At 45.8% G+C, this 26,490-nt stretch overlaps 1 protein-coding gene across 1 annotated transcript in view; it reads left to right on the top strand.

Annotated features, from left to right (window-relative positions):
* Positions 1–4,588: 4,588 nt before the first annotated feature.
* TARS1 (threonyl-tRNA synthetase 1) overlaps positions 4,589–26,490 on the top strand; it is a 41,154-nt gene continuing 19,252 nt past the window's right edge. Inside the window, exon 1 of the mRNA XM_075079282.1 lies at positions 4,589–5,350. Within this exon, the coding sequence (XP_074935383.1) occupies positions 4,604–5,350 (747 nt within the window). The 5' untranslated portion in view covers positions 4,589–4,603. The remainder of the gene's footprint in view (positions 5,351–26,490) is intronic.

Genomic DNA, 26,490 nt, shown 5'->3' with positions numbered 1-26,490 from the left:
AAAATAAGTAAACAGAGCCTGTGTGTGATCTAAGGCTTTTTCTTCCCCTGCACTGTGTGAGAAGTTCTGACTTTGGATTTCTTAAACTGCATATATTCATACAGTCGATTGCAACCATAAGCCTCAGTTCTTAGTTCTAAGTGGATGTAAGACAATCTGAAGATGAAGAATTAAGGTGATACAATGACATTACCATTTTAATTTCCATTCCATTGAGCAGTTTGGCGTAGATTCATGTTGCCTACACCTCATCTGTCTAAAATTTAGATATCTGGTCTAGAATGTGTTGACTCTCTACAGTCAAAGAGCAGCATCTCTGCAGCTGCCTAGGGACAGTGGTATGAATTTGTTCAGGACATGACTTTCTCTCCAGCGACTATACAATAAGCCTAGGCAACGACCTTTCATGGGATGCTTAATGTTCAGAAAAGGGAAAGCAAGTCTCACTTTCTGAGCATGATGATTAAAGATGGTTACAAGACTAAATGCCACAGAGCCTCAATTATTACAGACCAAGAGCTAAGCAGGGGCTCTGCTGCTACAGCAGGACCTACAAGCCCACAGGTGTGCTCTGTGCAGGCGCCATGATCCACACTGCAGCACAGCTGTGGTTGAGAGGTCTCTTCCCCAACCTGCTGGGCAGGGGGGACTACTCCTCTTGCTACCCCTTCCCTCTGCAAAGGGAAAGTAGGAGCTTAGGCACGGTCTTCAGCAATGGGGAGACACCTCCCACACTGAACATATTATACCATGAACTTTTAGATAGGTTCACAAGACTATGGGTATGAAGCTACTGACATCAGAGGGAGCAGCAAAGTATTCTACCAGTGCACGCTTCGGGGCTGTATCCTACAGTAAAGTTGTAAGAGATCCTGTTGGGGCGATGATTTGAAACCAACTGCACACACGCTTCCAAGAACACCGTCACACATGGCAGGGCTCAAAAGCTACAATAATGTATGCAAATATTTTCACCCCAACAATAAAACTGAATCAAAACCACATTCAGCTTTTCTGGGTAGAAGTGTTTGCTATTATAAGAAATGAAAAGGCCAAACAGGCCAAATCTTTTCACACACAATGAATCTTCTCCCATTGCTTTTCTGGTTGGATGCCATCACAGGCATAAAGCTCCAGATGCGCCGCCAGGGTGAGTCACATTCGGTACATCCCCAAGCTTCATGAGAGCTACACCATACATAGCTCTGTCCTCCTGATTATAGCAGAGTAATATATAATAATTTCCAGAGTAACAGAGCAAGATGTATTTCATGACCATTGTGAAGTATATTAGCGTGAAGGAAAAGAAGAAAAAAACTTCTCTTACAATAAAATTTGGATCAAATCTTTTCCAGACGCACATCAGGAACGAATTTGTCTCACTGTTTCTAGTTTCAGCATAGGTGAGAGATTTCCTTTTGAAACATTTCCTTGCTGCCCTCCCAATTCTCCCTTGACTTCACCTTTATAATTCACATCTATCATAAAATCATAATCTGTAGATGGAATCAAAGACAGTCCCATAACACCAGTAAAAGATCTTGAGCAAAAGGAATAAAAAACAAGATTTGGGGAAAAAACCCTACTTTAAAATGCATTAAGTAATACTTTGTAAGCCTCTAAAGGAATGTAAGGGAAGTAACATTAACTATTTGGATGTGGTTTTCAACCCAGCAGGAGAATAAAGATTACACATTTCAAGATTTTGAAGCAAATAAGCTAAGGGCACGTCTCTCACAATCTTCCAAAAACGTAAATTATGTGTATTTAATCTGCATCTGTACCTTAGTATTGTGTACAAATTTGTACGTGCAAACACATACAAAATGTTCTCCCTCCAGTATAATACATGCAGACTACAGTAATTCTAATACTAATATTCTGAATTTATTGACTCATCCTGCAAATACTTAAAGAGTTTAATTCCGGTTAAAGGAGTAAGCGTTCCCTTTGCTACATCCATCCCTTGGACTAGGTGCTTACGCAGAACATATTTAAGCACAGTGCTGGGTTTGTGACCATTATGGTAGACCTGAGCCTACAGCATCAAGTCTGCAGCATGGCTAACCGACCCTGTAAGGGAACTTGAACTGCTAATGAAATTCATTAAAGGCAAGTGGTTAACCATTATCATCATATTTTTCATTATTTTGTTGCTGCTCCAGGACTTGAGTCTTTTGAAGTGGCTCCAGGGACTGAACAGGCAGCCAGCCGCTGGCAAACACGTGTGCGCGACAGTGTGTCCCTGCCTCCCAAACCGCCAAGAGCTCAGCGCAATCCCCAAGCCAGCAGCAACTTAACTTATGGGGACAGCCTCTGCCCTGGGTCCCCAAGGGCCAGCTGACGGGGCAGCTTCTTTCTCAGCCATAGGAGAGTTTTGATCATGTATCCTGATGTGCTTGAAAGCCCAGTGCCGCTCAGATCAGCCCAAGGAAGCCCGACCACTTGGATGGGACCACCACCAGCAGCAATCTTCAGAAATAGGGTGCAAGGTCAGAGAGCAGGATGGTGTCACAGTAGGTGCCATGCAAGAACACTTAAAACTGATGGGAAAACCAATCAACCAATGAAAAATGTTTCTAAGAAATGCTTTGGACAGTGCCACATTGCCCACCAGCCCTGCTGCCCCATGGGGGTCCTCCAAGGAGTCCACAGGAGAAATGAAGACCTCATCCGGTCAGCTAAGGAACATGGTGCATCCTTCACATGACATGTGACTTTTAAAATATTGTGACAACCTGAGAGATGCCGTGCACAGCAGGACCACCCCTCAGGCCCAGAGGAATATGTGAGGCAAGTCAGTTTTTAAAGTTAGAAAGGCACAAGCAGAGGCAGAAGGGCCCCACTTGCTGCATTTCACAGTGGCAGCATGAGCCAGGGGACAAACGAAGGGGTGAGATGGAGGAAGGGGACCCCAGCAGGCACAGGGGAGTAGAGAAGACAGAGGGCTGCTTTTGTTCAGTCATTTGCAAGTTACAGAATTATGTGAGACCAAAGGTCTCAGGTCAGCAAAGCATTTAAGCCTCAGTTGAAAGCAAGCCTCTCTTCCCGACTGTCAGCACAGCCTGAAGAGCGGAGTTTGCCTTTAGCCATCAGTCATGTTCCCACACCACTGCCACAGCTCCCTTTGCTTAAGGGCGAACATTCGTCTTTTACTGCTGTAAGCATGCTGTTATGCTCTTAGCATCAGGAAACTCAAACACGCACACAAAAGTTAGGCTGATTAAAAATGAAAAGCATCTTTCCTCACATAGTGGTCCTCTCTAGCACTTACACATTTCTTTCTCTTCATTCAGCATATTTCCCCAAATGGTACTTTCTAGGAAAGCTCTATTTTAAGCACCTGCTTCAGTGAAGAGAGAATTAAAGAGCCGAGTGATATTAGACCTGTTATCTCACACATGCTTCTGTGCATGTTAAGAATTTCACAGCAGCCTAACACCATCAGCAGTTCAAGGCTGTCTGCCTGCAGCCTACAGCACCATAACACCACAGTATCACCAGCTGTGCCAGTCACACATGGCATAGTCTTTATCACTCCAATTTTGATGCTATTTTAATATCTAACAAACAAGGATGCAAAAATTGCACAAAGCACTTTGCATATCTATGCCTCTTTTGGAAAACAGCTACGGACTTTCTTTAACTTGATCATATGGATAACTCCGGGGTCATACCTTTTCTTCATTTGCAATAACTTACTGGGGAAGCCTATAGCTGGTAAAAGCCTCTAACAGAAAATGCCTTTTTGACAAGCCCACGTATCCACGCATTGCTCAGCAAGGTCTCACTTTAGAACACATCTAACTACAAATTTGCACGTCCCAAAGCACTTTGAGCACTTCATGACACAAAGCCAGTTCATCCAGTACTGGGGTAACTTTCCAAGGTGTTTTACAAGCCATTTATCTCCACGGTGTTTTGCTAACAGCTGGTGGCAATATTACCGCACACACTCACGGTGTTCACATCCATACACCCCCTGAAAGAACTGCTTCCCCTAAATGCACGTTATTTATGAACTCCTCGACGGGGCTTCCAACGGCAGGAGTGGGGAAAAGGATCACCGTGGCAAGACACAGCAGGGTGAGAAGAAAACATCTTTGCTTAAGAGTTTGAACTTACAGAGAGTCACTTCGAAAACCTCGGAGTAAGCAACAGATTTGCTGCGGTGGGCAGGAAATTTTGGGTGACCCGGACTGCCAGCAGACAGCCGATGTCTTACCGTGCCACAAACCCCTCCTAGCGCGGTCCCCGAGGGTGAGCCTCCCTCCCCGCCGCCGGAGGCAAAGCTCTAACGAGCTTCCGTGGGCAGAGTTTTCGCTCAGGGCAGCCGGTCCCCACCCGTCGGGGAATGCCTTGCCCGGGGAATCACGGAATCACAGAATGGCAGGGGTTGGAAGGGACCTCTGGAGATCATCTTGTCCAACCCCCCTGCTTGAGCAGGCACACCCAGAGCAGGGGGCACAGGAACACATCCAGGTGGGTTTTGAATGTCTCCAGGGAAGGGACTCCACAGCCTCCCTGGGCAGCCTGTTCCACTGCTCTGCCACCCTCACAGGAAAGGAGTTTTTTTCTCATATTTCGCTGGAATTTTAGCGGGATGCCGGGCCCGGGGGAGCGGGCGCAGCACCGCAGCGCGCTTCTCCTACGGGTGGGGACGCGACGTGACGGCCCTCCCCTCCCGCAGGACCTTCTCTCCCCGGTGTTGCCACTGCCCCGGCGCCCCGTCCCCGCCTCCGGTCGCCCCCGAGCAGCTGAGCCGGGCGCCCCGCCGCCACTCACCCCTCTCGCCGGTCTGGAGGGCACGGACGACGCCGTCGAGGTCGAGGTGGCGGCTGCTCTCGTCGAAGCTGTGCACGGCCATGTGGAAGGCCTCCTCCTGGAAGACCACATGGACGCCCTCCATGGCGAAGTAGCAGCTGCGCTCGGGGTTGCTGTCGCTGTAGAGCAGCGTGGCCCGGCTCCACTGGTGGTGGCGGAAGAGGGCCAGCAGCATCTCGCCCATCTTGGCGTAGGCGGGAGCGACGCGGGTGAGGTGCGAGTACTCGCCGCCCTTGGCGCCGAAGCCGGCGGCCAGCGCCCCCGCCGACAGCATGGGCACGTCCCAGTGCGCCGCCAGCCGCGCCACCGGCGCCGCCGCGTACTCGCACACGGGCCCCAGCAGCAGGTCGGGCCGTCGGCGCTGCAGGGCCACCATGTCCACCAGGCTGAAGAGGGCGCGGTTGCCGCACGCCGAGTCCTCGTAGGTGAGCTGAAAGGCGTAGCCGGGCGGCAAACCGGCGCTGCTCTCCCGCAGGCTCCGCACCGCGTACTCGATGGCCGGCCGCACCCGCCCCAGCGAGAAGAGGTAGGCGTCGTCCTGCGGCAGCAGCACCAGCACCCGGATCAGCTTCTCCTCCTCCTCCTCCTCCGCGCCCGCGGGGCCGCCGCCCAGCGCCGCCCGCGCCGCCAGCACGCAGCAGAGGCTGCTGAGCAGCCAGGGCGGCATCGCGCCCGCCCCCCGAGACGCCCGAGCTCCGGCAAACTTTTCTCCCCCACCCCTTCCCCTCCTCCCGCCTCGAGATTGTTCGGTCGTGCTTTATTTCTCAGGTGTTTGGCGGATTCACAACCTGCCCCAGCCTGCGGGTTTCGGACGGAGCATCTCAGCTCTGCTTTTCTTTTTTTTTTTTTTTTTTCTTATAGTATTATTAGTATTAGTATAATTATTTGCCCTTCCTGCCCCCCCGCCGGATCCCCCCGCGGGGCTGCCGCGCTGCGCCCTCCCCGCTTAAGTAGCGCGGGAGCGGCGGCGGCTTCTCCGCGGGCCCGGCGCGGCGCGGCGGGCTTTGTGCGCAGGGAGGAGCCGCGCCGGCCGCTCCCGCGCCCGCCCCCGCCCCCTCCGGCGGCCCCCCGCGCCCCCCCGCACACCTCTCCCGCCGAAACCGCGGGGCGGGCGGGTGCCCTTACCGCACGTACCCTCCCGCTCGGCTGCTGCCCCCCCTGCCAAGCGAGTCCCTGCAACGGGGAGTAAAGGATCCCATTGCACTTCCATTTTTTTTAAGTGTTTTTTTGGGGGTTGCTTCAGCCCAGTTCAGCTGCATTTACTGCATAAGGGAAGCACTTGAGCCCCTCCCTCCCCGACGGCTCCGGGGTCGGTGCTTGGCAGGGCTGGGGGATTTGGGGAAGGGTGAGGTTGCAGCATCAGCTCCGGGGATGCAGGCAGCACCCTGAAGGGCACTGTGGCTGGGTGCAAGCAGCGCTGCCTGACTCCCATGTCCTCACCCAGAAAGGTGCCCGTGCTCAGGGACGGCCTAGCCCTACGGGGAAGCAGGTGCTGGATCCCTGACCCCTCCCTGTATCCCTCTGTATCATCTTATTGTAAGACCCCCACACCACGAAGGCCCAGATGCAGTTTTCGGTCGCTTCCCACCTACTGTGTGTCAGAGACACAACTGCATGCCCCAAGCAGCAGAGGTTTCCCAGTGAAGGAGGCAAGCCCCGTTCTGACATTATTTTCTTGGGGAAAAAAAAAAGAAAAATAACTTTTTGAACTACCTTGACAACACTGCCTGTCAGAGCATGTTAAATGCATCCCAGTTCAGCTCTACTAACTGGCCATAAAGCTGCTACGCTTAAGGCTTTGTTAGTGTCCATTTAACGTGGATGCTCCTACTCTGGAATAAAGTCAGTGCAAAATGTGCAAAATGTTTTGTGAAAGAGGCTTTGGAATACCTGATGGTTTTTGACAGCAGAATCCTAAAGGATCTCTATCGAGTTTTCTGTGCCCCATAACAGCACACATTCTCAAACCCAGAGCAGGGCTGCATGGTTCGATCATGGTTACTCAGAGTGCTGGGTTTGCATTCGGAAGGTGAGTGAACTGATCCTGGCTTTACAGAGGGGGTTTGTTTAGTTCAGCACAGAGGTCGTTGTCAGGCCAGTATGTGTAAACCTGACTTCTGTTGCTGGCTTCACTGTGCAGCCTATGAATGGGAAACCTGCATGCGCTCCTGGCGTGACCATCAGCTCACCGTTGAGATGCCTTGATTAAAAAGAAAAGAAAGCTGGAAGTGCTTACGCAATTACAACCGAGAAGTGGAATGAAAACAGCAGATAACATGGTGTACAGAAGTAATCACCAAAAAAATCTTTTTGTCAGGAGCATTTATCTAACAGGGCTCAGTAAAATAAAGCTGCTCAGAAATTCAAAGATGGGTAGCGCCTTTGAGAAATGTGCCTCTCACGTAGTTTTATTTGATTACTGAATCGAACTTCAGAGTCCTCTTGCAGATTACATAAACATCCACCCTGGTGAAGCTGGTTTTGTATGTTCCTGTACTGTAAGTTATGTCAGGCATTTTTTTGTTGTAAATGACTCCATATAACATAGCAGAGATTAAGCAGAATGTTACAATATACAACACGCCAGCCATCTTCACCACAAAGCTTGCAAAAACATTTTCTTAAGACACATTTTGAAATGCTGACCTTTGTAGTCACTGCTTTATGGTGACCCTACAGATGTGTTTACAACACCGAAATCTGGACGAATCTCTCTTGGTTCCCTCCTTCCCCCATCAGAATATATTTTTCATTTTACATTTGGGCTCCACACACTCCTAGCTATCCTATTTGAGTGTAAGCTGTGTAAACACAACAGAAGAGATAGTAAGCCTGTAAATCACTGGGCTGCCATCCCTTCACACTGGCTGCTCCTTGTGAGGTAAAGTACTGCTGGGAATGAATAAGAGTGGGAGAAGCAGGGCCAACATGAGGGGAAAAAAAACCAAAAGGCATCTAGCCAGTACTGTGTAATACTAGTAGCGTCAAAGACCAATTCTGATGCTTTCTGAAAAAGATTAGGCCCACAGTATGTGGTCCTTACTCACCTAAGCAATTGCATTCAGCCTTAGGGGAGTCACGGTGTCTCTGCGGGCCCAAAGGATTGTGAACATTTCAGTTGTTCCCCTTCATCCCAAGGGGTTTTATAAAGAAGAACCCCAGCCTCTGTTTGATTTAGTTTTCTGAGCCAGAAAGTTATGCACGAGAATTTGCTTGTTAATCCCAGTTCAAGATGCCACTTAATCCACCTCATCATTAGTTCACTAACAGTATTTTCCATAGCTACAAATTCAACATTTCGCCACAGGCAATATTTTTTTCAGCTACATAAATGCTTTTTAATAGGAACAAATCTGCAGTCAACAACTGGTAGCAAGCAGAATGCTCACGGACTGCAGCAAGAGCAGAGATTTCAGGCTGGCCCTTTAGGACTAAAGTTATTTCGGACACATGCTATTTCCCCCCCAGAAATAACTCATGCACAAATCAAGGATCACTTGACTCACTCCAGCTAGCATTAGCAACAGTCTGAACTGCCTGCTGCAAATAAAGAACATTCTTCACAGACAGGTTTGCTGAAAACATAGTCCCCCCTAGAGGTTGAAAAGATGAAATATTTTAACATCATCTACTGCAAATATATCCTGATATTCAGACTTTCGAATTCTTTCTTTGTTTTTTGATAAATCTATTATCTCTTCATTTCAAAGAATCTATACACCCTTCTGGAACACACCTAGAGGATTTCTTATTGTGACATTATGTATTCAGGCGTCTCTGTGTTTTGTAGTCTTACCTTCACATACTTATGTAAAATGCAACACAGCTTTTAGGTGAAAATATTGTAGCATGAAAACTCAAGATGAGCTGATCTGAAGCTAAAAAATAAATGGAAATGGGACATATTTACCTGTTCTTTTAATTGACACCAACTTCTTTGTAGATGTGTATGCAAGAACTACAAGACGACAAAACTACATACACAAAACATGAGCATACATGCATACCTAGAGTAATAACACTTGCAGAACTTGCCACTCTTGCTATCTTAACAGCTTCCGCTTCACAGCACTAAGTAAGGTAAAAGCAGGCAGGTGGATGTAATTTTTATTTTACAAGTGGGGAGAAGAAAACGGGAAGACAAACTCTGATGTCCCAGAGGTCTAGGGTGATCTCAAGATCATCCCTCCGCTACCCTGCTTATCCCAGAGGCCTAGGGTGATCTCAAGATCATCCCTCCGCTACCCTGCTTATCCCAGAGGCCTAGGGTGATCTCAAGATCATCCCTCCACTACCCTGCTTATCTTCACTACTGCTGCTAAAATCATGGCTGGATGGTCCTCAACAGGCACGCATTGTTACACCTACCCATCCTTTCCCACCGAAACTGAAAAGTGAGCTGAGATGCAGCCCCACGAGGGATGTTCTGTCCAGTTATGTAAAAGCAGATGCTAGGATGAAAAAGACTGACAACACACACACAATTAATCATAGATTCTGCTCATGGTCCCAGAGCGTATTTAAAAAATGGGGCTAAAACTCAACCTGATAATCCTATGTAATCCAATTAGTACTTGCTGTCTTTCCTCACATCTACAGGGCAATATTGCATGTGAGGTAACAGGGTGAAAGACACTAAATCAGGAAATCTTTGGAGCAATACAACATTCAAGACAAAATGCAGGAGAGCTGCCATGGCTTCCAGAAAAATCCTGCTCTCAGAATTGTCTTAGGAGGTCCCAGTCTGGCATAAGAAGAATTATGACAGATACACATGTTAGGGACATACCCTGATTTATCAAAATTAAGAGTATTGACAACTGGTATGGGTTACAGCAACTTCAGGAGGGCTCAAATTAATACCTTGGGACTGATACAGTATAAATCACTGCCAGCAAGTGCATCTTGTAACGGTCTTATTTCTGTGCCACATGTAGTTATAGCAAAGGAACTAGATCGGTACCTTCATTTCCATCAGAAGATTTTGCAGAGTCCCTGAAGCACTGCCCTTCCCTACATGCAGGAACATCATTTACAACCATAAACTAGAGATGTCTCATTAGCTGTACCATGATACACTTTCAGTCACCTAATTTCTTCTCCCTTTTCAGGTCAATCCATCTGGCAACATAACAGGGATAAATCAGCTCTGACATATTTTATGTAAGAAAAAGCTGAAGACAGGCAATAGATTTGCTTGTGAAGTTGCAAGAATAACCCTGTTTTACAGTAGCAGCCCATCAAGAGAGCATGCTGGAGTTACATTCCATGTTTCCTTTCCAATTAATGCCCTATTCTGCATGATCAATAAACTATCCACCTAAGAAATGAACATGTCTAAATATATGATACATTTCCAAGGAAATACAGGCCTCATTCAGATTCATGTCACTTTTAAAATACAGACAAATAGTTTTTCATTTCTATGATGCCACTAAAATTGTCATGAATTATATATAGCATTTTTTAGTTTCTAATAACTCATCACCCATCTCAGGAAGGTTATCCTCTGAGAACTGCAAGAAGAAGCAGTGCAAGTTCTACGCGGGACAGGCAAAATCATCTTTCAAAATGCTTAGAAATAAGAACAGTATGCACAAGATTATGTTCTATTGGAAGTTAATTTCTCTTCAGTAGTCCTACCATTTCCAAACTGAAGTAGTTGCTTTATGGATTATTAAAAAGCATGTTTTTCTTTCCATCCTATGACTAGAATTAATGAAAAAATAATTACCTGAACTTCTGCAGTCAAGGCATGTCTCCAGCTGCAACAGTAACTTTGCCACACCTACACTTTTCATTTCCAAAATGAAAGAAAGCTAAAAAAGACATGACTATGGAAAAAGTCCATAGTTCTGAACAAACACAGCAATAAGATATCTTAGCTATTATAGTGTTGTGAGCTCTACCTACTTCAGCCTGCTTGATCTTGCCCTTTATGTAACAGCATTACATACAGCCATAATATATAAACTGACACCGGTTTCAGTTGCTTGTCATTTTAGTTGAACTTTAACAGATTGGGTTCGAGTTTTCAGGATGTGTGTCTACATGTCATTGTTTTGTTGTTGTCCTTATTCTAACTTCAGCTGGAAAAGCTTGGCCATTCCTCAAGAGATTAAGGAAATTTTCATTGCCTTACAACTATGAAAAAAAACTCTGGCAACTTCTTTTTGACTTGGGGCCTTCAATTTGGGGCGGGGGGGGGGGGGGAGGAAGGAGCCTCTGTGTGAGGGACAGACACTTGAAAATGTGTTTGCATTTAACCAGGTGTGAATTCTAAGGTTGGACAGGCTGATGTTCCTACAAGCAGCAAACATTTAACAGCATGAATCCAATATTTCCTCTCCCCTCCCTGTGTGCGTACCATCCCCTTGCCACTTGCTCATCACATTGTACCTGCACTGTCCATCCCAGCAACTGAGCTTTATCCCCACCCCAACCCTGCACCAAGCCCGTGACCCAACAGCCCATACATATCACCACAGGGATGAATACGTCTGCTTTAGGCCAGGACTTTGAGGGACCACAGGTGCTCCAGACTGCTGGATGACGGTACCAGAAATAACACTGGGAAGCCTCATTTTGTTTTCTTTGTATAGTGCCAGGGAAAGCTGGCCTGCTACTTCTGCCTCCTCCTGAGATATCGCAGCGCTGGCAGTTCTTCAGGTACAGCTGGACTGGACTCATCCTATCCTATCCAGTTCCTATCTGTATCCTACCACGTATTTCCCAAAGCATTTCAAACGCTTCACAGAAAGAAAACATGCCAGGTAACAAGAGCTGATGCTTACATTTTATATTCAGTTTGGACCAATTTTTCAAATGGTTCTGACTGATGATAAGAAAGTATGCTATATTTGCATGGTATTTTAATTATGAAACTGTGCTAGGGTGAACTTAGTCTTCTTATGTACGTAAGTATATCTACTGAACTCAATCCAGCATCAGCAAACTGTAGCCTCTGAAATTATACTGGCAGCAAGCAACCAAACAAGTAAAGCTGTAAGAGTTTAAAGGCCAACCAGAAATCATGGACTCATTTGTTAGCATGGCCTTATTAAAAAGAACCGGCTGTGCATCAATTGCCACGATCGACTTTGCAGGTAATTAGCTGCCAATAAAAGCCAAGAACACCCATTCAAATGCAAGTCACTCCATTCTCACCATAAAATTTGGCAGGTGGCTTGTTTGTGGTGTGTGTGTGTTGTGCTACAGAAGAGCTTGCACAGTGTTGAATCAGTGCCAAACATGGAGCCAGGCAATATAGACAAACACTCAGAAGCAGTGCAACGCTTGTGAGCTTCCCTGAAAGACAAAAGAGGAAATTTGAAATGACTGATCAGGCTGAGCATAACCCAGGTCACAAGTGGAAGCAAGGGGGTTAGGCCTCAAGGGCAGTGGAGTATGGCATTAGTCATAAATCCACAAATGAAAAAGTGCACTGATTGTATAGCACAGTTATTGATGTGGTACGGGTGTCATTTTTGTACCACATACAAACAAGAGCTAGTGCTCTTTTGGGTTTATTGCAAATCTATGAGTAATACAATGCTCTACTGTGAAAGCTGTTTTGCAGTGGTGTTGAAAACAGTTAACAGAGACTGTAAAACAGAGACCTTAATTTTGAGCCAGTCCCAGGTGTTGGTCAACAGAGTTTAGGTTTTTTATTTATTTATATGGGAATTACTTGTAAAACTCTAAGTGCAATACGAGTATAAATCCAGCCACCAACAAAGTTTAGGAATTTTATCATAAAATATTTTTCAGGATTTGCTTTATCTCTTGAAAATATTTAATGTGGTAGTGCCTTTGGAAAACTATGTCTAATCAAGTGATTTGTCATCAACTGAACTTCAAGAAAGAAGGAACAGAATTTCCAAAAAGGACAGAACAGTGGAGTTCTACCTTTTTGCAGCAAGACTAAAATTACAAAAAAACCTGAAAAATGTTGACTTTTTCCTTTGAAAGTGTTTGCAAAAGAAGCTCTTTGTTTATGGGTCCACAGACTAAGCCTATGTCTGAGACCTTAAGAGCAATGATGAACTACAAGCAATTATTGCATTATGCTTTGGATGAAATTTTGTCTAGTTCCTATTACTAGGTGAAAAAGTATGTCTGTTTTATCTTTTACTCTAAAAATCCCTAAACAACAGCAAAATGCAGTGCACAACAGGACTTATATTGTCATTCTGTAAAAAATAGACCAATACCCTGAACAACTTCTACAGGCGCCTCCAGTAAATGAACTGCATCTCCACAGAAATGAGAGGCCAGTTCACCAGACTCCACTGACTTGATTTAGGCTCTACAAGGTTACTCCTCGGAAATGTTGGATTTTCAGAGTGAGAGTTATCTTTCCTTACTCTTCCATAAATAGTAAAGATTAAACTTCTTGTCATTGATGTTCAAGGAGGAATAATTCTTGTCTGCTGCCTGCCACCCCAGACAACATAGAACATGGGCAAAATCCAGCTTTATACACAGCAAATGTTATTTACATTAGTCATTAGTTTTTTACAGCACATAGTTCTACTGAAGCCTATAGAAGGACGTACTGATCATAATTTGACAACAAAATCTTCAAGATAACCTTTATTTCTAATATGAAAGATGGTTTTGTATTTCTTTTCAATCTAAACAAAGTATCCCCACGCTTCCACTGTTTTTCCAAATGCTGTCAGAGATGAGAGAAATATTGGAAAGCAATTACTGCATTCTTTTTAAAAGTGTAACCTTATAAAGTACCCTTGACTCGTGTTGCCTCTCTCCAAAATGCACCTTCCTCTTCTGCCTATGCTACATTAGAAAAGATTCACATTCTTTAGGCAACATTTTCTATGTTTTTAGATAATATCAGGGTATAGATAATATCTGGGTATAGAACAAATTCTTTATGCTAACTGAACTAAATTAGAAGGATAAATCATCTTGGTTTGGATCAAAGTGATGCTGTGATTTTCACTTTTGTTTTCATTTCCGTGTCTTAGAACACCGCCTGCAAAATTTGCCCCTGGGATTTTACTAATGTAAATAACTTGGACTCTTTCCTGGGCTCAGTTCAGCCTTGGATGGTCACTGCTGAAGTGCACAGAACAGTGGCCACTTTTTTCCTCATTTGCATTTGTCTCCATCAAAGAACCATATCATAGTTCGAGGTAAGTAGCAAGGGCTGAAATAGAAACATCTGCTGTGCCTTACGAACACCGTAGCAATTCTGTCCAGAGGACTTCAAAGGCTTTGGAAAGCAAAGATGGTCTCTGCTCGAGATTTAGTAACTCTACAATAGGTTGTAAATTGCTTGTAAAAGAAATGTTGGAAATGTTAGAAATATTGTCATGGTGTCCCTCAAAACAGAATTGGGATCAGACACCCCAGATCCACTGTCAGCCAAAAAGTTGGACTGCTGTTAACATGTACTCTCAAGACAGGAATGATTCTGGTGTGCTACTTCACATGTATTCCCATAAATGGTACAGAAGCCTCATGACATAGAGAAACCAGACATCTATGCCTTGGCTGGATATTCAGAGCTACGGGCAGTATCAGTTTACATAGTAACATCAGCCCAGGGACTGATTAATCTTTAAGAATATTCTGAGGGAAAATGTGGATTATTTTTAAGACAGATCTGTTCACTGATATGGTTTGCAATTGTGTTGGCATGAGATCTGAAAGGACAGCAGCAAGCTGCCAAAGATGGGAGGCAGGAACTCCTTAGAGTTGGCATTAGTATTGAAATCTCTGTATGTTTTTTTATCTTGCATGTTAATTAATGATTCAGTTATGGGGAAAGCATGGAAGAAACCACTATTGACCAATCTTATTTCAGTGAGTTGACTTTTAAAATATTTAAAATATTTAATTAGGTAAAAATATGTGCTTCAGGGGTTCTGTCATTTCCAGTTTATTAAAGCACTAATGTGATGAAGAATGAATGTATGGACTTGGTGGAATACACATTTGTCATTTGTCATCACATCATTGTAATGGAAACAAATGAGATTACCTAGAGAGAAGGACAAAGGCTCCAGGAACAGATGGGTGGATGGAGGAACACACAGCAGAGTAGTGAGAACAGCACAGAGCAAAGAGTGGGATAGCAGTAGTCTTTTATACCAAAGCAAGACAAAAGATGAGATCTTACACTTAATGAGGAACTGGCCATTTCATACATCAGTTAATGTCATTTCATTTGACTGTGATGGGTTAGAGGTCCACAAACAAAATGGACAGAAGTTCACAGGTTCTAGTTTCTGCTAGAATGCAGGAAGTCAGCAGTGCAGAACAGATCACTTCTTCAAGCTGCCAGAAGCAGAGGAAGAAGAAATGGAGGTGTCCTCATCCTCTCTGCAAAGGCCTTTTGGAAGTGTGGCTTCCTTTTGCACACTGACAACAGAGTCGTCTAAGAATTGACAACTTCTTTATGTGTAGTTTACCATGTATTTCCTAAACCCTGATAGCTCTTTCTTTTAGTTGTGTAGTTTGCTTTTGTTGACAGCATAAGTGCTTTTATGACATACACACGCACACACAATTACTGCTTTAAAATGTTTAACTCATTCTCCTGTACGTGCACTTGTAGACTAAGGTCTAAAGGACAGAAGCATTCCTTATATTTGCAAAAAAAAAAAAACACCAAAACCCTCTTCCATGTCTTTTGCTGCCAAAGCAGACAGAAAGAGCAAACATATGCAACTGAGGAAATGTTAGCAGGAATTAGAACTCTTTCTGAAGAAGTAAGTGGTTTACACTTCTTCTCTTAAATTTTCTCAGCAGTTTTCACATAAGAAAACAAGTACAGAAAATATAAGGTATTCTTTTTTTCTTCAGCTTTAATTGTTACACCATTCTCTTTTAACACCAGACAGATCTTTTTAGTAAGACAAGTTTGGCCAACTTTGTTCTCTCAAAGGCAGTTGGGACCTGGTCCAACGTAGGACAGAGCAGAGCAAGATCCCAATGTAATTTGTAGCTGAAGTGAGTCTGTTCTGGTTTTTGCGCACCACTCTTTTTGCCAAAATCAATTGGACTGTGGTGAATCAAAACAAAAACAAAAACAAACAAACAAACAAAAAGGACAAAAAATGGCTTGAGGTCACATCCATTGTAGCAGTAGCTGATCTGAAAGAAGGGGCTTTGGGGACTGTTCTCCAGCCCCTAGCTGGCTGGCTGGCTAGGTCCTGCTGCCAGATTTTACTGCCTTTCCAGATATGCCACAATGACTGCATGTGTAATTGCTACTTAACCCCATTCTGTCAGTATGATTTGAGTGTAAAAGGTGTTTCTGCTGAACTAGGTCACTTGACAGAACCGGGCTAGGGAGCAGCTCCATGTGAAGAAATGCCAAGAGACTGGAGGGGGTGATAATTTCTAGTGTAGTAGAGAAAACAGCTCCAGGTGAGTTGCAGTAACAAATTTCTTTTCCCAAGGCAGCTGCACCCAAGATGGCATATTGGGCTCAGGTGATCTAGAAGATAAATAAACAGATATGTAGACAATATCTTTTTTTATCATCTTTCCTTCTTCTGAGGTTTACCCTTGGTGCCAACATTAAATAGTACCATTGTTTTGAGGGGTGATTGACCCTATGATGTTTGTGAAAGGAAAGCTTTATGTACAGAGACTAGCAGCACAGGCTGTAAGTATGTGCTACATACGATGAACAATGCAGTGCTTTCCAGGTATGGCAGGATCACATGAAGACAGAGCCAGAATCGTGACAAACAAATGGGGAGACATCAGAGAGACATGAAAGCAAGGAGAAGTGCAGCTAGCTGTGACAGTAATCACTTTATTGAAACAAAAAAGGTCTGTATTAGTATAGGCTGCGTAAGTTTACTGAACACTTGTGTGATTAGATGATACTGGCCTAAATGTTTGGAAACAATATACTTAAAGCGCAGCTATCAGTCAGCTTGTGTTAAACCAGGAGGATATTTCAAGCTGATTCTATCCTGCGTTTGGTTCTTGTCCAAAAAGTCATTAGGGCTGACAAATACTTTAAAATTTTGATGATCATAAGGAATTGGAGAGGTAGATTGAAGTCAAACAATCAATTTAATAACATCCAGTGCTTTCCACTTAAGGAAAGTGTACAGAAAAGAAGAATACAGTACAGAATAGCGCTGCAGGGGAGATTCTGCTCGTCCTAACGAGCCATGAGCTGAAGGCGAGTGAGCAATACAATGCTGTTATATTAGCAGAAGTGCTAATGTCAGCTTTGAGCAATAGTCCTCTCCACTCTGCAGGAGTACTATGTTTCTCTGAGCATTACTGTTTTGAGAGAAACACAGACAAACTGGAGAGTTCAGAAGGGAATAAACAGAGTCTGGAAGCATGTCCCCCTGAGACAGGTTCAAAAGTTAAGTTTGCTTAGTCTAGAAAAGAGAAGATTGAAAAGAGATGTGGTCCCTCCATATGGAGCAGATGTTTTAAAGATAGTGATCAGTTGTTTTTTCTGTTCCATACTATTGCCAAGACATCCCACCCCATTCTTCCAGGTAAACTGTGAATGAATAAAACTTTGTATCTCCCCTCAGAATATCTTTTTCCTCTGATCAGCATCTAACACTGGAGTCCCTCAAGAATCCATCTTCTGGCAGCTACTGCTAAGTAAGGAGAGTTTTCTGTCCTCTATCTCCATAGTTGTAAAACCTTGAAATGATTTACCAGTTTAGTATCATTTTTTAGTAAGATTCCAAATACTTCCAAGTGAAAAGGACACAGAGAAAAAAAGCCTTTATATAACTTGTCACAAGCAGTTTGAAAAAAAATCACAGTTAAGATGTGTCTGGTTTTGTCAGCTTTCATGTGTTTCTTTATTTGAAGTGATGTTATTGGATTGTGACCATGAAACATCATTAAAAAGGGATGTTAATGAGAAGATCACCAGAACATTTGAGTCACGGCTAAAAAGAGAAACCAAGGACATACTTTTCAAATAAAATAAAATTCACTGGAAAAGCATGCAACTAAGTCGTAACTGCAATAAAAAATACGGTCAAAGGAAACAAAGCCCTAGAATACAACATCTGTTTTCCCTTTGTTGTCTGCCATTTCCCCTGAAAATTGTCCAATGGAGCACTTGCAGAAGAAGATAATGCAAGGAATTTTTGTCCTTTTCTATTTGGAGATTATTTCCAATGCTATGGAGCATGATGGAGATTACTTGGAGTAAGAAATTGAATTTGGAAAATCAATGGTTATGGACTATTCCAAATGAATGACTTGGAAATACATTTCTTGCTTCTAATGGCGTTACGTAGGAAATTCCTCCACGGGCCACATCATGCCATGGCGTGGAGGACTCTGCTCACAGAGAAGGTGAAGGAACAGTTTGGTCTCCATAATGTGTAAATTGCTACTTTTTCTGGTAAAAGTACCGGGAAGGATCTCTGATCAGGCTAATTTTTTTGTGCTAATTATTTTTTAAATTTCACAAACTGTGAAATTTAATTTTTCATTGCATAGGTATTATGTAAGTATATCCATGATCTGCTGTTACAGATGCAAAAAAGACTATTCTCAGGGAGAAAATATCAGTGATATCTATAAGGGAAAAAAGCTCTTCAGAAACTGGAACTCCATTATAACAAAAAATCTGAAATGAACCATACTCTTAGACTTCAAATTCTGAAAGTCAAACTAAAATTAACCGTAAGAGTATTTTGTTAGGGAAAAAGGGTTACCAAAAAAGTATTTGTGATTCTGTAAAATTCCATATATGCACAAAAAAGTTTTATGCAGTAGAATAGCCTGGTGATGTTCAGATACAGTAAAAGCTAGTTTAAATTTAGGTACTGTCGTGGTTTAGCGGCAGCTCAGCCCCACACAGTCGCTCGCTCACTCCCCCACCGGTAGATGGGGGAGAGAATCAGAAGGGTAACGCTCGTGGGTTGGGATAAGAACAGTTTAATAATTAGAATTAAAAGAAACAACAGTAGAAATGCAATGTAAAGGAGAACAACGAGAGGCGCAAAGCCCCGGGGGAGGGGGGAAGGGAGGGGAGAGGGGGAACGAACCGCCGGAACAAACCGCACGCGCCGCAGCCACTCGCCGCCCCGACGCCGCGCCGCCCCCGCGCTGCCACTGCCCCCCCCCCCCCCCCCCCCCCCAATATATTGGTCACGGTGTCACATGGTACGGAATGAACCTGTCATTGGCCAGTCGGGGTCAGCCGCCCCCACCATGGCCCTGCCCCTCCCAGCCCCCCCCGCCACGCGGCAGAGCGCGGGAAGCTGGAAAGGTAGCCGACCCCCACAGTGGGGAGAATTAACCCCTTCTCAGCCAAAACCAGCACATTCTCCACCCCTTATTCCATACCATTTACACCATGCCCAGGTCCCATATGATGCAATACAACCGTACCAACCACCACCCCTCCCCTTCCCATCCTTTAACATAACACACAGACATCATTCCCTTAGTTCATGGACCTTCCCTGTAAAATGTCCATTAAAATGTCCATTGAGTTCACCCAGTCCATGGCTCTGGGCTCCATCTGTTGTATCAGTCTTTCCGGGTGGGAGAGATGGTGTGTGGCGTTGGGTTGCTGCATCCCGAGTCAGTCATCGTTCCATCACTGCCGCACGGCTTGTTTCATAGTTGATCTTCCATGGGTTGGGAGGCTCGTACTCTGATATCATTGATACAACACAGAGGTGACACACAGTATTATACAGCAGTTTACATTGTGCCATTCAGTTCACTGACTGTTTTCACCCAAAATCAAATCCCCTTGAGGCACACATCGGATTTCTCCATCCTCCTGCATCACCCACCAAGTGCACCCAGGTCCTCGAGCAAAAGCAATCCCACGAATGGGTTTGCCTTTGCCGGAGGCAGGAAGAACCCAGACTGTTCTGCCCAGCATACTTTTTGTGTGCACTACAGGGACTCTGTCCCCTTACACAGGATGTAGGATTTCTGACTGGGCAGGGCCAGCTCGGTTGGCAGATCCCCTCGTGTTGACTAACCACGTGGCTTTTGCTAAATGTGTATCCCAGTGCTTGAATGTCCCACCCCCCATTGCTCTTGGTGTAGTTTTTAACAGTCCATTGTACCGTTCAATTTTCCCAGAGGCTGGTGCGTGATAGGGGATGTGATACACCCACTCAATGCCGTGCTCTTTGGCCCAGGTGTCTATGAGGTTATTTCAGAAATGAGTCCCGTTGTCTGACTCAATTCTCTCTGGGGTGCCATGTCGCCACAGGACTTGTTTCTCAAGACCCAGGATAGTGTTCCGGGCAGCGGCGTGGGGGACAGGATATGTTTCCAGCCAGCCAGTTGTTGTTTCTACCATTGTAAGCACATGGCGCTTGCCTTGGCGGGTTTGGGGGAGTGTGATATAGTCAATTTGCCAGGCCTCCCCATATTTATATTTCAGCCATCGTCCCCCATACCACAGAGGCTTTACCCGCTTCGCTTGCTTGATTGCAGCGCATGTGTCACATTCGTGGATAACCTGTGCAATAATCTCCATGGTCAAGTCCACCCCTCGATCACGAGCCCACCTGTATGTTGCATCTCTCCCTTGATGGCCTGAGGTGCCATGGGCCCACCAAGCTAGAAATAGTTCACCCTTATGTTGCCAGTCCAGATCCACCTCAGCCACTTCAATCTTGGCAGCCTGATCTACCTGCTGGTTGTTTCGATGTTCTTCAGTGGCCCGACTCTTGGGGACGTGAGCATCCACATGACGCACCTTTACAACCAGGTTCTCTACCCGGGCAGCAATATCTTGCCACAATGTGGCAGCCCAGATGGGTTTGCCTCTGCGCTGCCAGTTGCTTTGCTTCCACTGCTGTAACCACCCCCACAGGGCATTTGCCACCACCCAGGAGTCAGTATAGAGACAGAGCACTGGCCACTTTTCCCATTCAGCGATGTCTAAGGCCAGCTGGATGGCCTTTACCTCTGCAAACTGGCTCGATTCACCTTCTCCTTCAGCAGTTTCTGCTCCTGGTCGTGTAGGACTCCATACAGCAGCCTTCCATCTCCAGTGCTTTCCCACAAGGCGACAGGACCCATCAGTGAACAGGACATACTGCTTCTCATCTTCTGGCAGTTTGTTATAGAGTGGGGCTTCTTCAGCATGTGTCACCTCCTCCTCTGGTGATAATCCAAAATCTTCGCCTTCTGGCCAGTCCATAATCACTTCCAAGATTCCCGGGCGACTGAGGTTTCCTACTCGAGCCCGCTGGGTGATCAGTGCAACCCATTTACTCCACGTAGCATCAGTTACATGGTGTGTAGAGGGGATGTTTCCTTTGAACATCCAGCCCAGCACCAGCAGTCGGGGTGCCAGGAGCAGCTGTGCTTCAGTCCCAACCACTTCTGAAGCAGCTCGAACCCCTTCCTATGCTGCCAATATCTCTTTTTCAGCTGGAGTATAGCGGGCTTCGGACCCTCTGTATCGCCGACTCCAAAACCCTAGGGGTCGACCCCGGGTCTCCCCATGTGCTTTCTGCTGGAGGCTCCAGGTAGGGCCATTCTCCCCAGCTGCGGTGTAGAGCACATCCTTTACATCTTGTCCTGCCCGGACTGGCCCAAGAGCTACTGCATGGACTATTTCTCGTTTAATCTGTTCAAAGGCTTGTCGTTGCTCAGGGCCCCATTAGAAATCGTTCTTTTTCCGGGTCACTTGATAGAGAGGGCTTACGATCAGACTGTAATTTGGAATATGCATTCTCCAAAAACCCACAATGCCCAAGAAAGCTTGTGTTTCCTTTTTGCTAGTTGGTGGAGACATGGCTGCTATTTTGTTGATCACATCCATTGGAATCTGACGACGACCATCTTGCCATTTGATTCCTAAGAACTGGATTTCTCATGCAGGTCCCTTCACCTTACTTTGTTTTATGGCAAAACCAGCTTTCAGAAGGATTTGGACTATTTTCTCTCCTTTCTCAAAAACTTCTTCCGCTGTGTTGCCCCACACGATGATGTCATCAATGTATTGAAGGTGTTCTGGAGCTTCTCCCTGTTCCAGTACAGTCTGAATCAGTCCATGGCAAATGGTAGGACTGTGTTTCCACCCCTGGGGCAGTCGATTCCAGGTGTACTGGACGCCCCTCCATGTGAAAGCAAACTGTGGCCTGCACTCTGCTGCCAGAGGGATTGAGAAGAATGCATTAGCAATGTCAACGGTGGCATACCACTTGGCTGCCTTGGACTCCAGTTCGTATTGAAGTTCTAGCATGTCTGGCACGGCAGCACTCAATGGTGGAGTGACTTCATTCAGGCCACGATAGTCTACTGTTAGTCTCCACTCTCTGTTAGACTTCCGGACTGGCCATATGGGACTGTTAAAGGGTGAGTGGGTCTTGCTGATGACTCCTTGGCTCTTCAGTCGGTGAATGAGTTTATGGATGGGGATCAAAGAGTCTCTGTTGGTGCGATATTGCTGCCGGTGCACTGTTGTGGTGGCGACTGGCACCTGTTGTTCTTTGACCTTCAGCAACCCCACCACAGAAGGGTCCTTTGAGAGACCGGGCAAGGTAGACAGCTGTTTAGTTTCCTCTGTCTCCAAGGCAGCTACACCAAAAGCCCACCTGTACCCTTTTGGGTCCTTGAAATACCCTCTCCTGAGACAGTCTGTGCCAAGGATGCACGGAGCCTCTGGGCCAGTCACGATGGGGTGCTTTTGCCACTCATTGCCAGTTAGGCTCACTTCAGCCTCCAATACAGTTAGGTCTTGGGATCCCCCTGTCACTCCAGCAATGCTGATGGGTTCTGCCCCTATATAGTTTGATGGCATTAAGGTGCACTGTGCGCCGGTGTCCACTAAAGCTTTATACTCCTGTGGGTTGGACGTGCCAGGCCATCGGATCCACACAGTCCAGTAAGCCCGGTTATCCCTTTCCTCCACCCGGCTGGAGGCAGGGCCCCTCTAGTCCTGATCATGGCAGTCACAACTCACTTCCTGTAAATGTGAATCAGGAGTCCCTCTATTACACTTAGAAATAAAATCTGTGCTTCTACTCCTCTGTCTGGGGACTTGCTCGCTGGAAACTGGAGCAGCAGCTTTCCTGGAAGAGCCTCCCTGAGTGACTGTTCTTCCTTGCAGTTCATGTACTCGTGCCTGTAGGGTCGAAGTAGGCTTGCCATCCCACCTCATCATGTCCTCTCTGTGGTCACGCAGGTAGAACCATAGGGTGGCCCGTGGTGTGTATCCCCGTCTTTGAGCCAAAGGACGCTTATTCCTAACAGCTGAGACACTGCTCTGTCGAGGCGGGGAGTAGGACACATCTTCTTTTGAGTTGCTGGACCTCTTGGGATAGTTTCTCCACAGCAGAGACAAGCGAGGAAGAGATATTTGTGTCATAATCCCGGAGTCTATCTATCACCTCTGCCACCGTTGGTGTCTCGTCATCTTTCCAGGACATCACTGCCAATGAGTTTGCACGCGAAGATGGTGCGCTCCGTACAAACTTCCGCCACATGGGTCATGTGCACTCGGCTTCATCTGGATCTTTGGATGACCGTTGATCGTCCAGGTCACCATAAATCACCTCAAACACAGCTAATTCCCTTAGATACTGGATGACTTTCTCCATGGTTGTCCATTTTCCTGGGCGATATGTAACATCTTCTTTAAAGGGATACCTTTCCTTCACTCCAGACAGGAGTCGCCTCCAGAGGCTGAGGGCTTGTGGTTTTTTTCCAATTGCTTTGTCAACGCCCCCTTCCCCAGAAAGGGATCCCAATTGTTTGGCTTCTTTTCCCTCTAATTCCAGGCTACTGACCCCATTATCCCAGCATCGGAGCAGCCAGGTGGCAATGTGCTCACCCGAATGACGGCTATAATCTTTTCGCATATCTTGCAACTCGCTTAGAGACCACCCGATCCCTGTCCTTATTTCATTTATTACTTCTCCCTCCTCTCCCCGCGATGGCCCTGGTTCTTCATCATCCCGTTCTAAACAAGTTGATGTCCGCTTCCAATATTTCGTCTTGTGTACGGGGGCAACTGATACTGGTACGGGTTTATTTTCTGAGCTAGCTCCAGTACTTGTTGTGGGGGTTTGAGTGGCTGCAGCGCCTGTCGTCAGGGCTGGATTGTCTACAGTGCCAGTCACTTTGCATTTCAATCCAGAGACCTTCTCTTCCCCCTGGGGGCACTGAATACTGTTGAGCAGGGCTCGGCACACATGGGCCAGGCCCCAGCATGTTGCAGTTATCTGTGTCTCTCTGGAGTTCCCAGCGTAACAACATACTTTCTCCAAATATTACACTAGTTTTTTAGGATTCTGCACTTGTTCGGGGGTGAAACTCCAAAACACTGGGGGTGCCCACTGCCCTAGGTATTTGCCCATGCTATCCCACATGCCCTGCCACTCGTAACTATCAAGCCTCGGGGCAGATTTCTGGGTGATATTCTTAAGTTGCTTAGTCAAAACCAAAACAACATGCCCAAAAACTAACAATAAGTGCACCTTAACCACCCAAGGATGTTCAAGATACAAAAAGGTTGTTGTAACAAAGGCAGAGACATCATAGAACAAAGTTGCAAAGGTACTATTCTGTATTTCCTCCATATAAGATCTCTCCGAGGAGGAGGTATAATTGCTAACTGCCTCAACAAGGTGGTATCCGAAGTACAGTAACGGTTTCAGCAAAAACCCCAAATACCAGATAAAGCTGAAAACGAGTGTTTCTATAACAAATCTTGTAGGCAAAACATTACTAGTCACAGCAGAACACAGCAGACTCAAACAACCAACACCGATTTTTAACACCAACTGCAAAAAGGACAACATGGTGCTGTGACCAGCAGTTGTTGTTATCTCCAACCCCTGAGCCCCACGTTGGGCGCCAAAAAGACTGTCGTGGTTTAGCGGCAGCTCAGCCCCACACAGCCGCTCGCTCACTGCCCCACCGGTAGATGGGGGAGAGAATCAGAAGGGTAACGCTCGTGGGTTGGGATAAGAACAGTTTAATAATTAAAATTAAAAGAAACAACAGTAGAAATGCAATGTAAAGGAGAACAACGAGAGGCGCAAAGCCCCGGGGGAGGGGGGAAGGGAGGGGAGGGGGGGAACGAACCGCCGGAACAAACCGCACGCGCCGCAGCTACTCGCCGCCCCGACGCCGCGCCGCCTCCGCGCTGCCACTGCCCCCCCCCCCCCCCCCCCCCCCCCCCAATATATTGGTCACGGTGTCACATGGTATGGAATGAACCTGCCATTGGCCAGTCGGGGTCAGCCGCCCCCGCCACGGCCCCGCCCCTCCCAGCCCCCCCGCCCCCCGCCACGCGGCAGAGCGCGGGAAGCTGGAAGGGCAGCCGCCCCCCGCGGTGGGGAGAATTAACCCCTTCTCAGCCAAAACCAGCACAGGTACAAAAACCAAGATTGTGTCCAAGAGCCAGAATTTTGGGGAAAATGTTGTATCAATTGGATTTTTAACATTAGTTCATTGTAGTAGTTTTAGTTGTGATTCAGGACAGTTAAGGACATGCGATTTTAATTTTTCCAGTTTATCACCCCTCCTCCTCAGTATATGAAATTGCAAACATTTTATTTGCCTTTTTAAATGACTGCTGCCTCACTGTTTTATCCTAACCAAAGAAGATGGAAATGGAAGGCAGGAGCTCTGGATCCCATCTCACAGCCCAATCACAAGACTGAGAGTGAAGACTAGAGCGGGAGTCATAGATTCATGCAGCTGCAGACAGCACATCTTTTTCTGAGACCATTATCAAAAAAAACCCTTAAATTAAAAACAAACAATGGTTTTATGTTTTTAAGTGCACACCTTACTGGAAAATAGGTGTAATCTGCTGTATTACTGTGAAGAGGGGGCAGTTTATCCTAAAGGCAAAGGTTAGAAAATATCTTAATCCTAGATACGTCACTTGGTTAATAATGTGCTCCCCACAATGACATGGATGAGCTCTATGGAAAGAACCCAGGAAAGGTCTGAGCACGAGCTCTATGGAAAGAACGTAGGAAAGATCTGAGTTTCACTGAATGTATGCAGACCTTCTACTCTTCATGATATGAGCTAACAAAATATTGTTGACTCAGCTATAAGTATTCTAAAACTTCTTAGCCAAGTGAAGTAGGAGTAAATCTGAGATGCAAGGGGAATATGAGATAGGAGTTATCATTGGTATGTTTGCTACAAGGAAGCCAAAAGCCAAATCTATGACAGAAAAAAGAAGGAAAGAAAGATCACCCAGCATCTCACTTCTTTAAAAGACTCACGGGTTCCTAGTAGGAGCCTGATGCTCACCTGATGTCAAGTTTTCAGCTTCACCTAGAATTTGTAACCTGTGATCCCAGCACCTATAACTATGACCACTGAAAATGGATGTCCCTACATTTGAGCAAATACAACCTTACTGTGTTTTACTCAGAAAACCTGCCTGGTGGTAGAGAACAAACTGAACCCCTGTAACTGGAATCCATGATCTCCACAGTTGCAGGTATGAAGAAACGGTGGCAAGAGAGGCAACTGAAGAGGATCTGCACCCTGGGACCCGGGTGGGACAGGGCTGTCACAGCGTGCTTCCAAACTACAAAAGGTCAGTGGGATTTCTCCTGTCAGTAAGGATTTTCTCCCCAGCAAGCACAAGCATGCATCTCTTCTGGAAGAAGCAGAAAAATGCCTGGTAGATATGGCAAACCCTCGGCACCATGAAGACTACTGGACTACATACTG

This window comes from Phalacrocorax aristotelis, chromosome Z, assembly GCF_949628215.1.
Source record: "Phalacrocorax aristotelis chromosome Z, bGulAri2.1, whole genome shotgun sequence".
Classification (NCBI taxonomy): Eukaryota; Metazoa; Chordata; class Aves; order Suliformes; family Phalacrocoracidae; genus Phalacrocorax; species Phalacrocorax aristotelis.
Note: the sequence above shows the minus strand (reverse complement) of the source record. Positions and strands in the feature narration are given on the sequence as shown.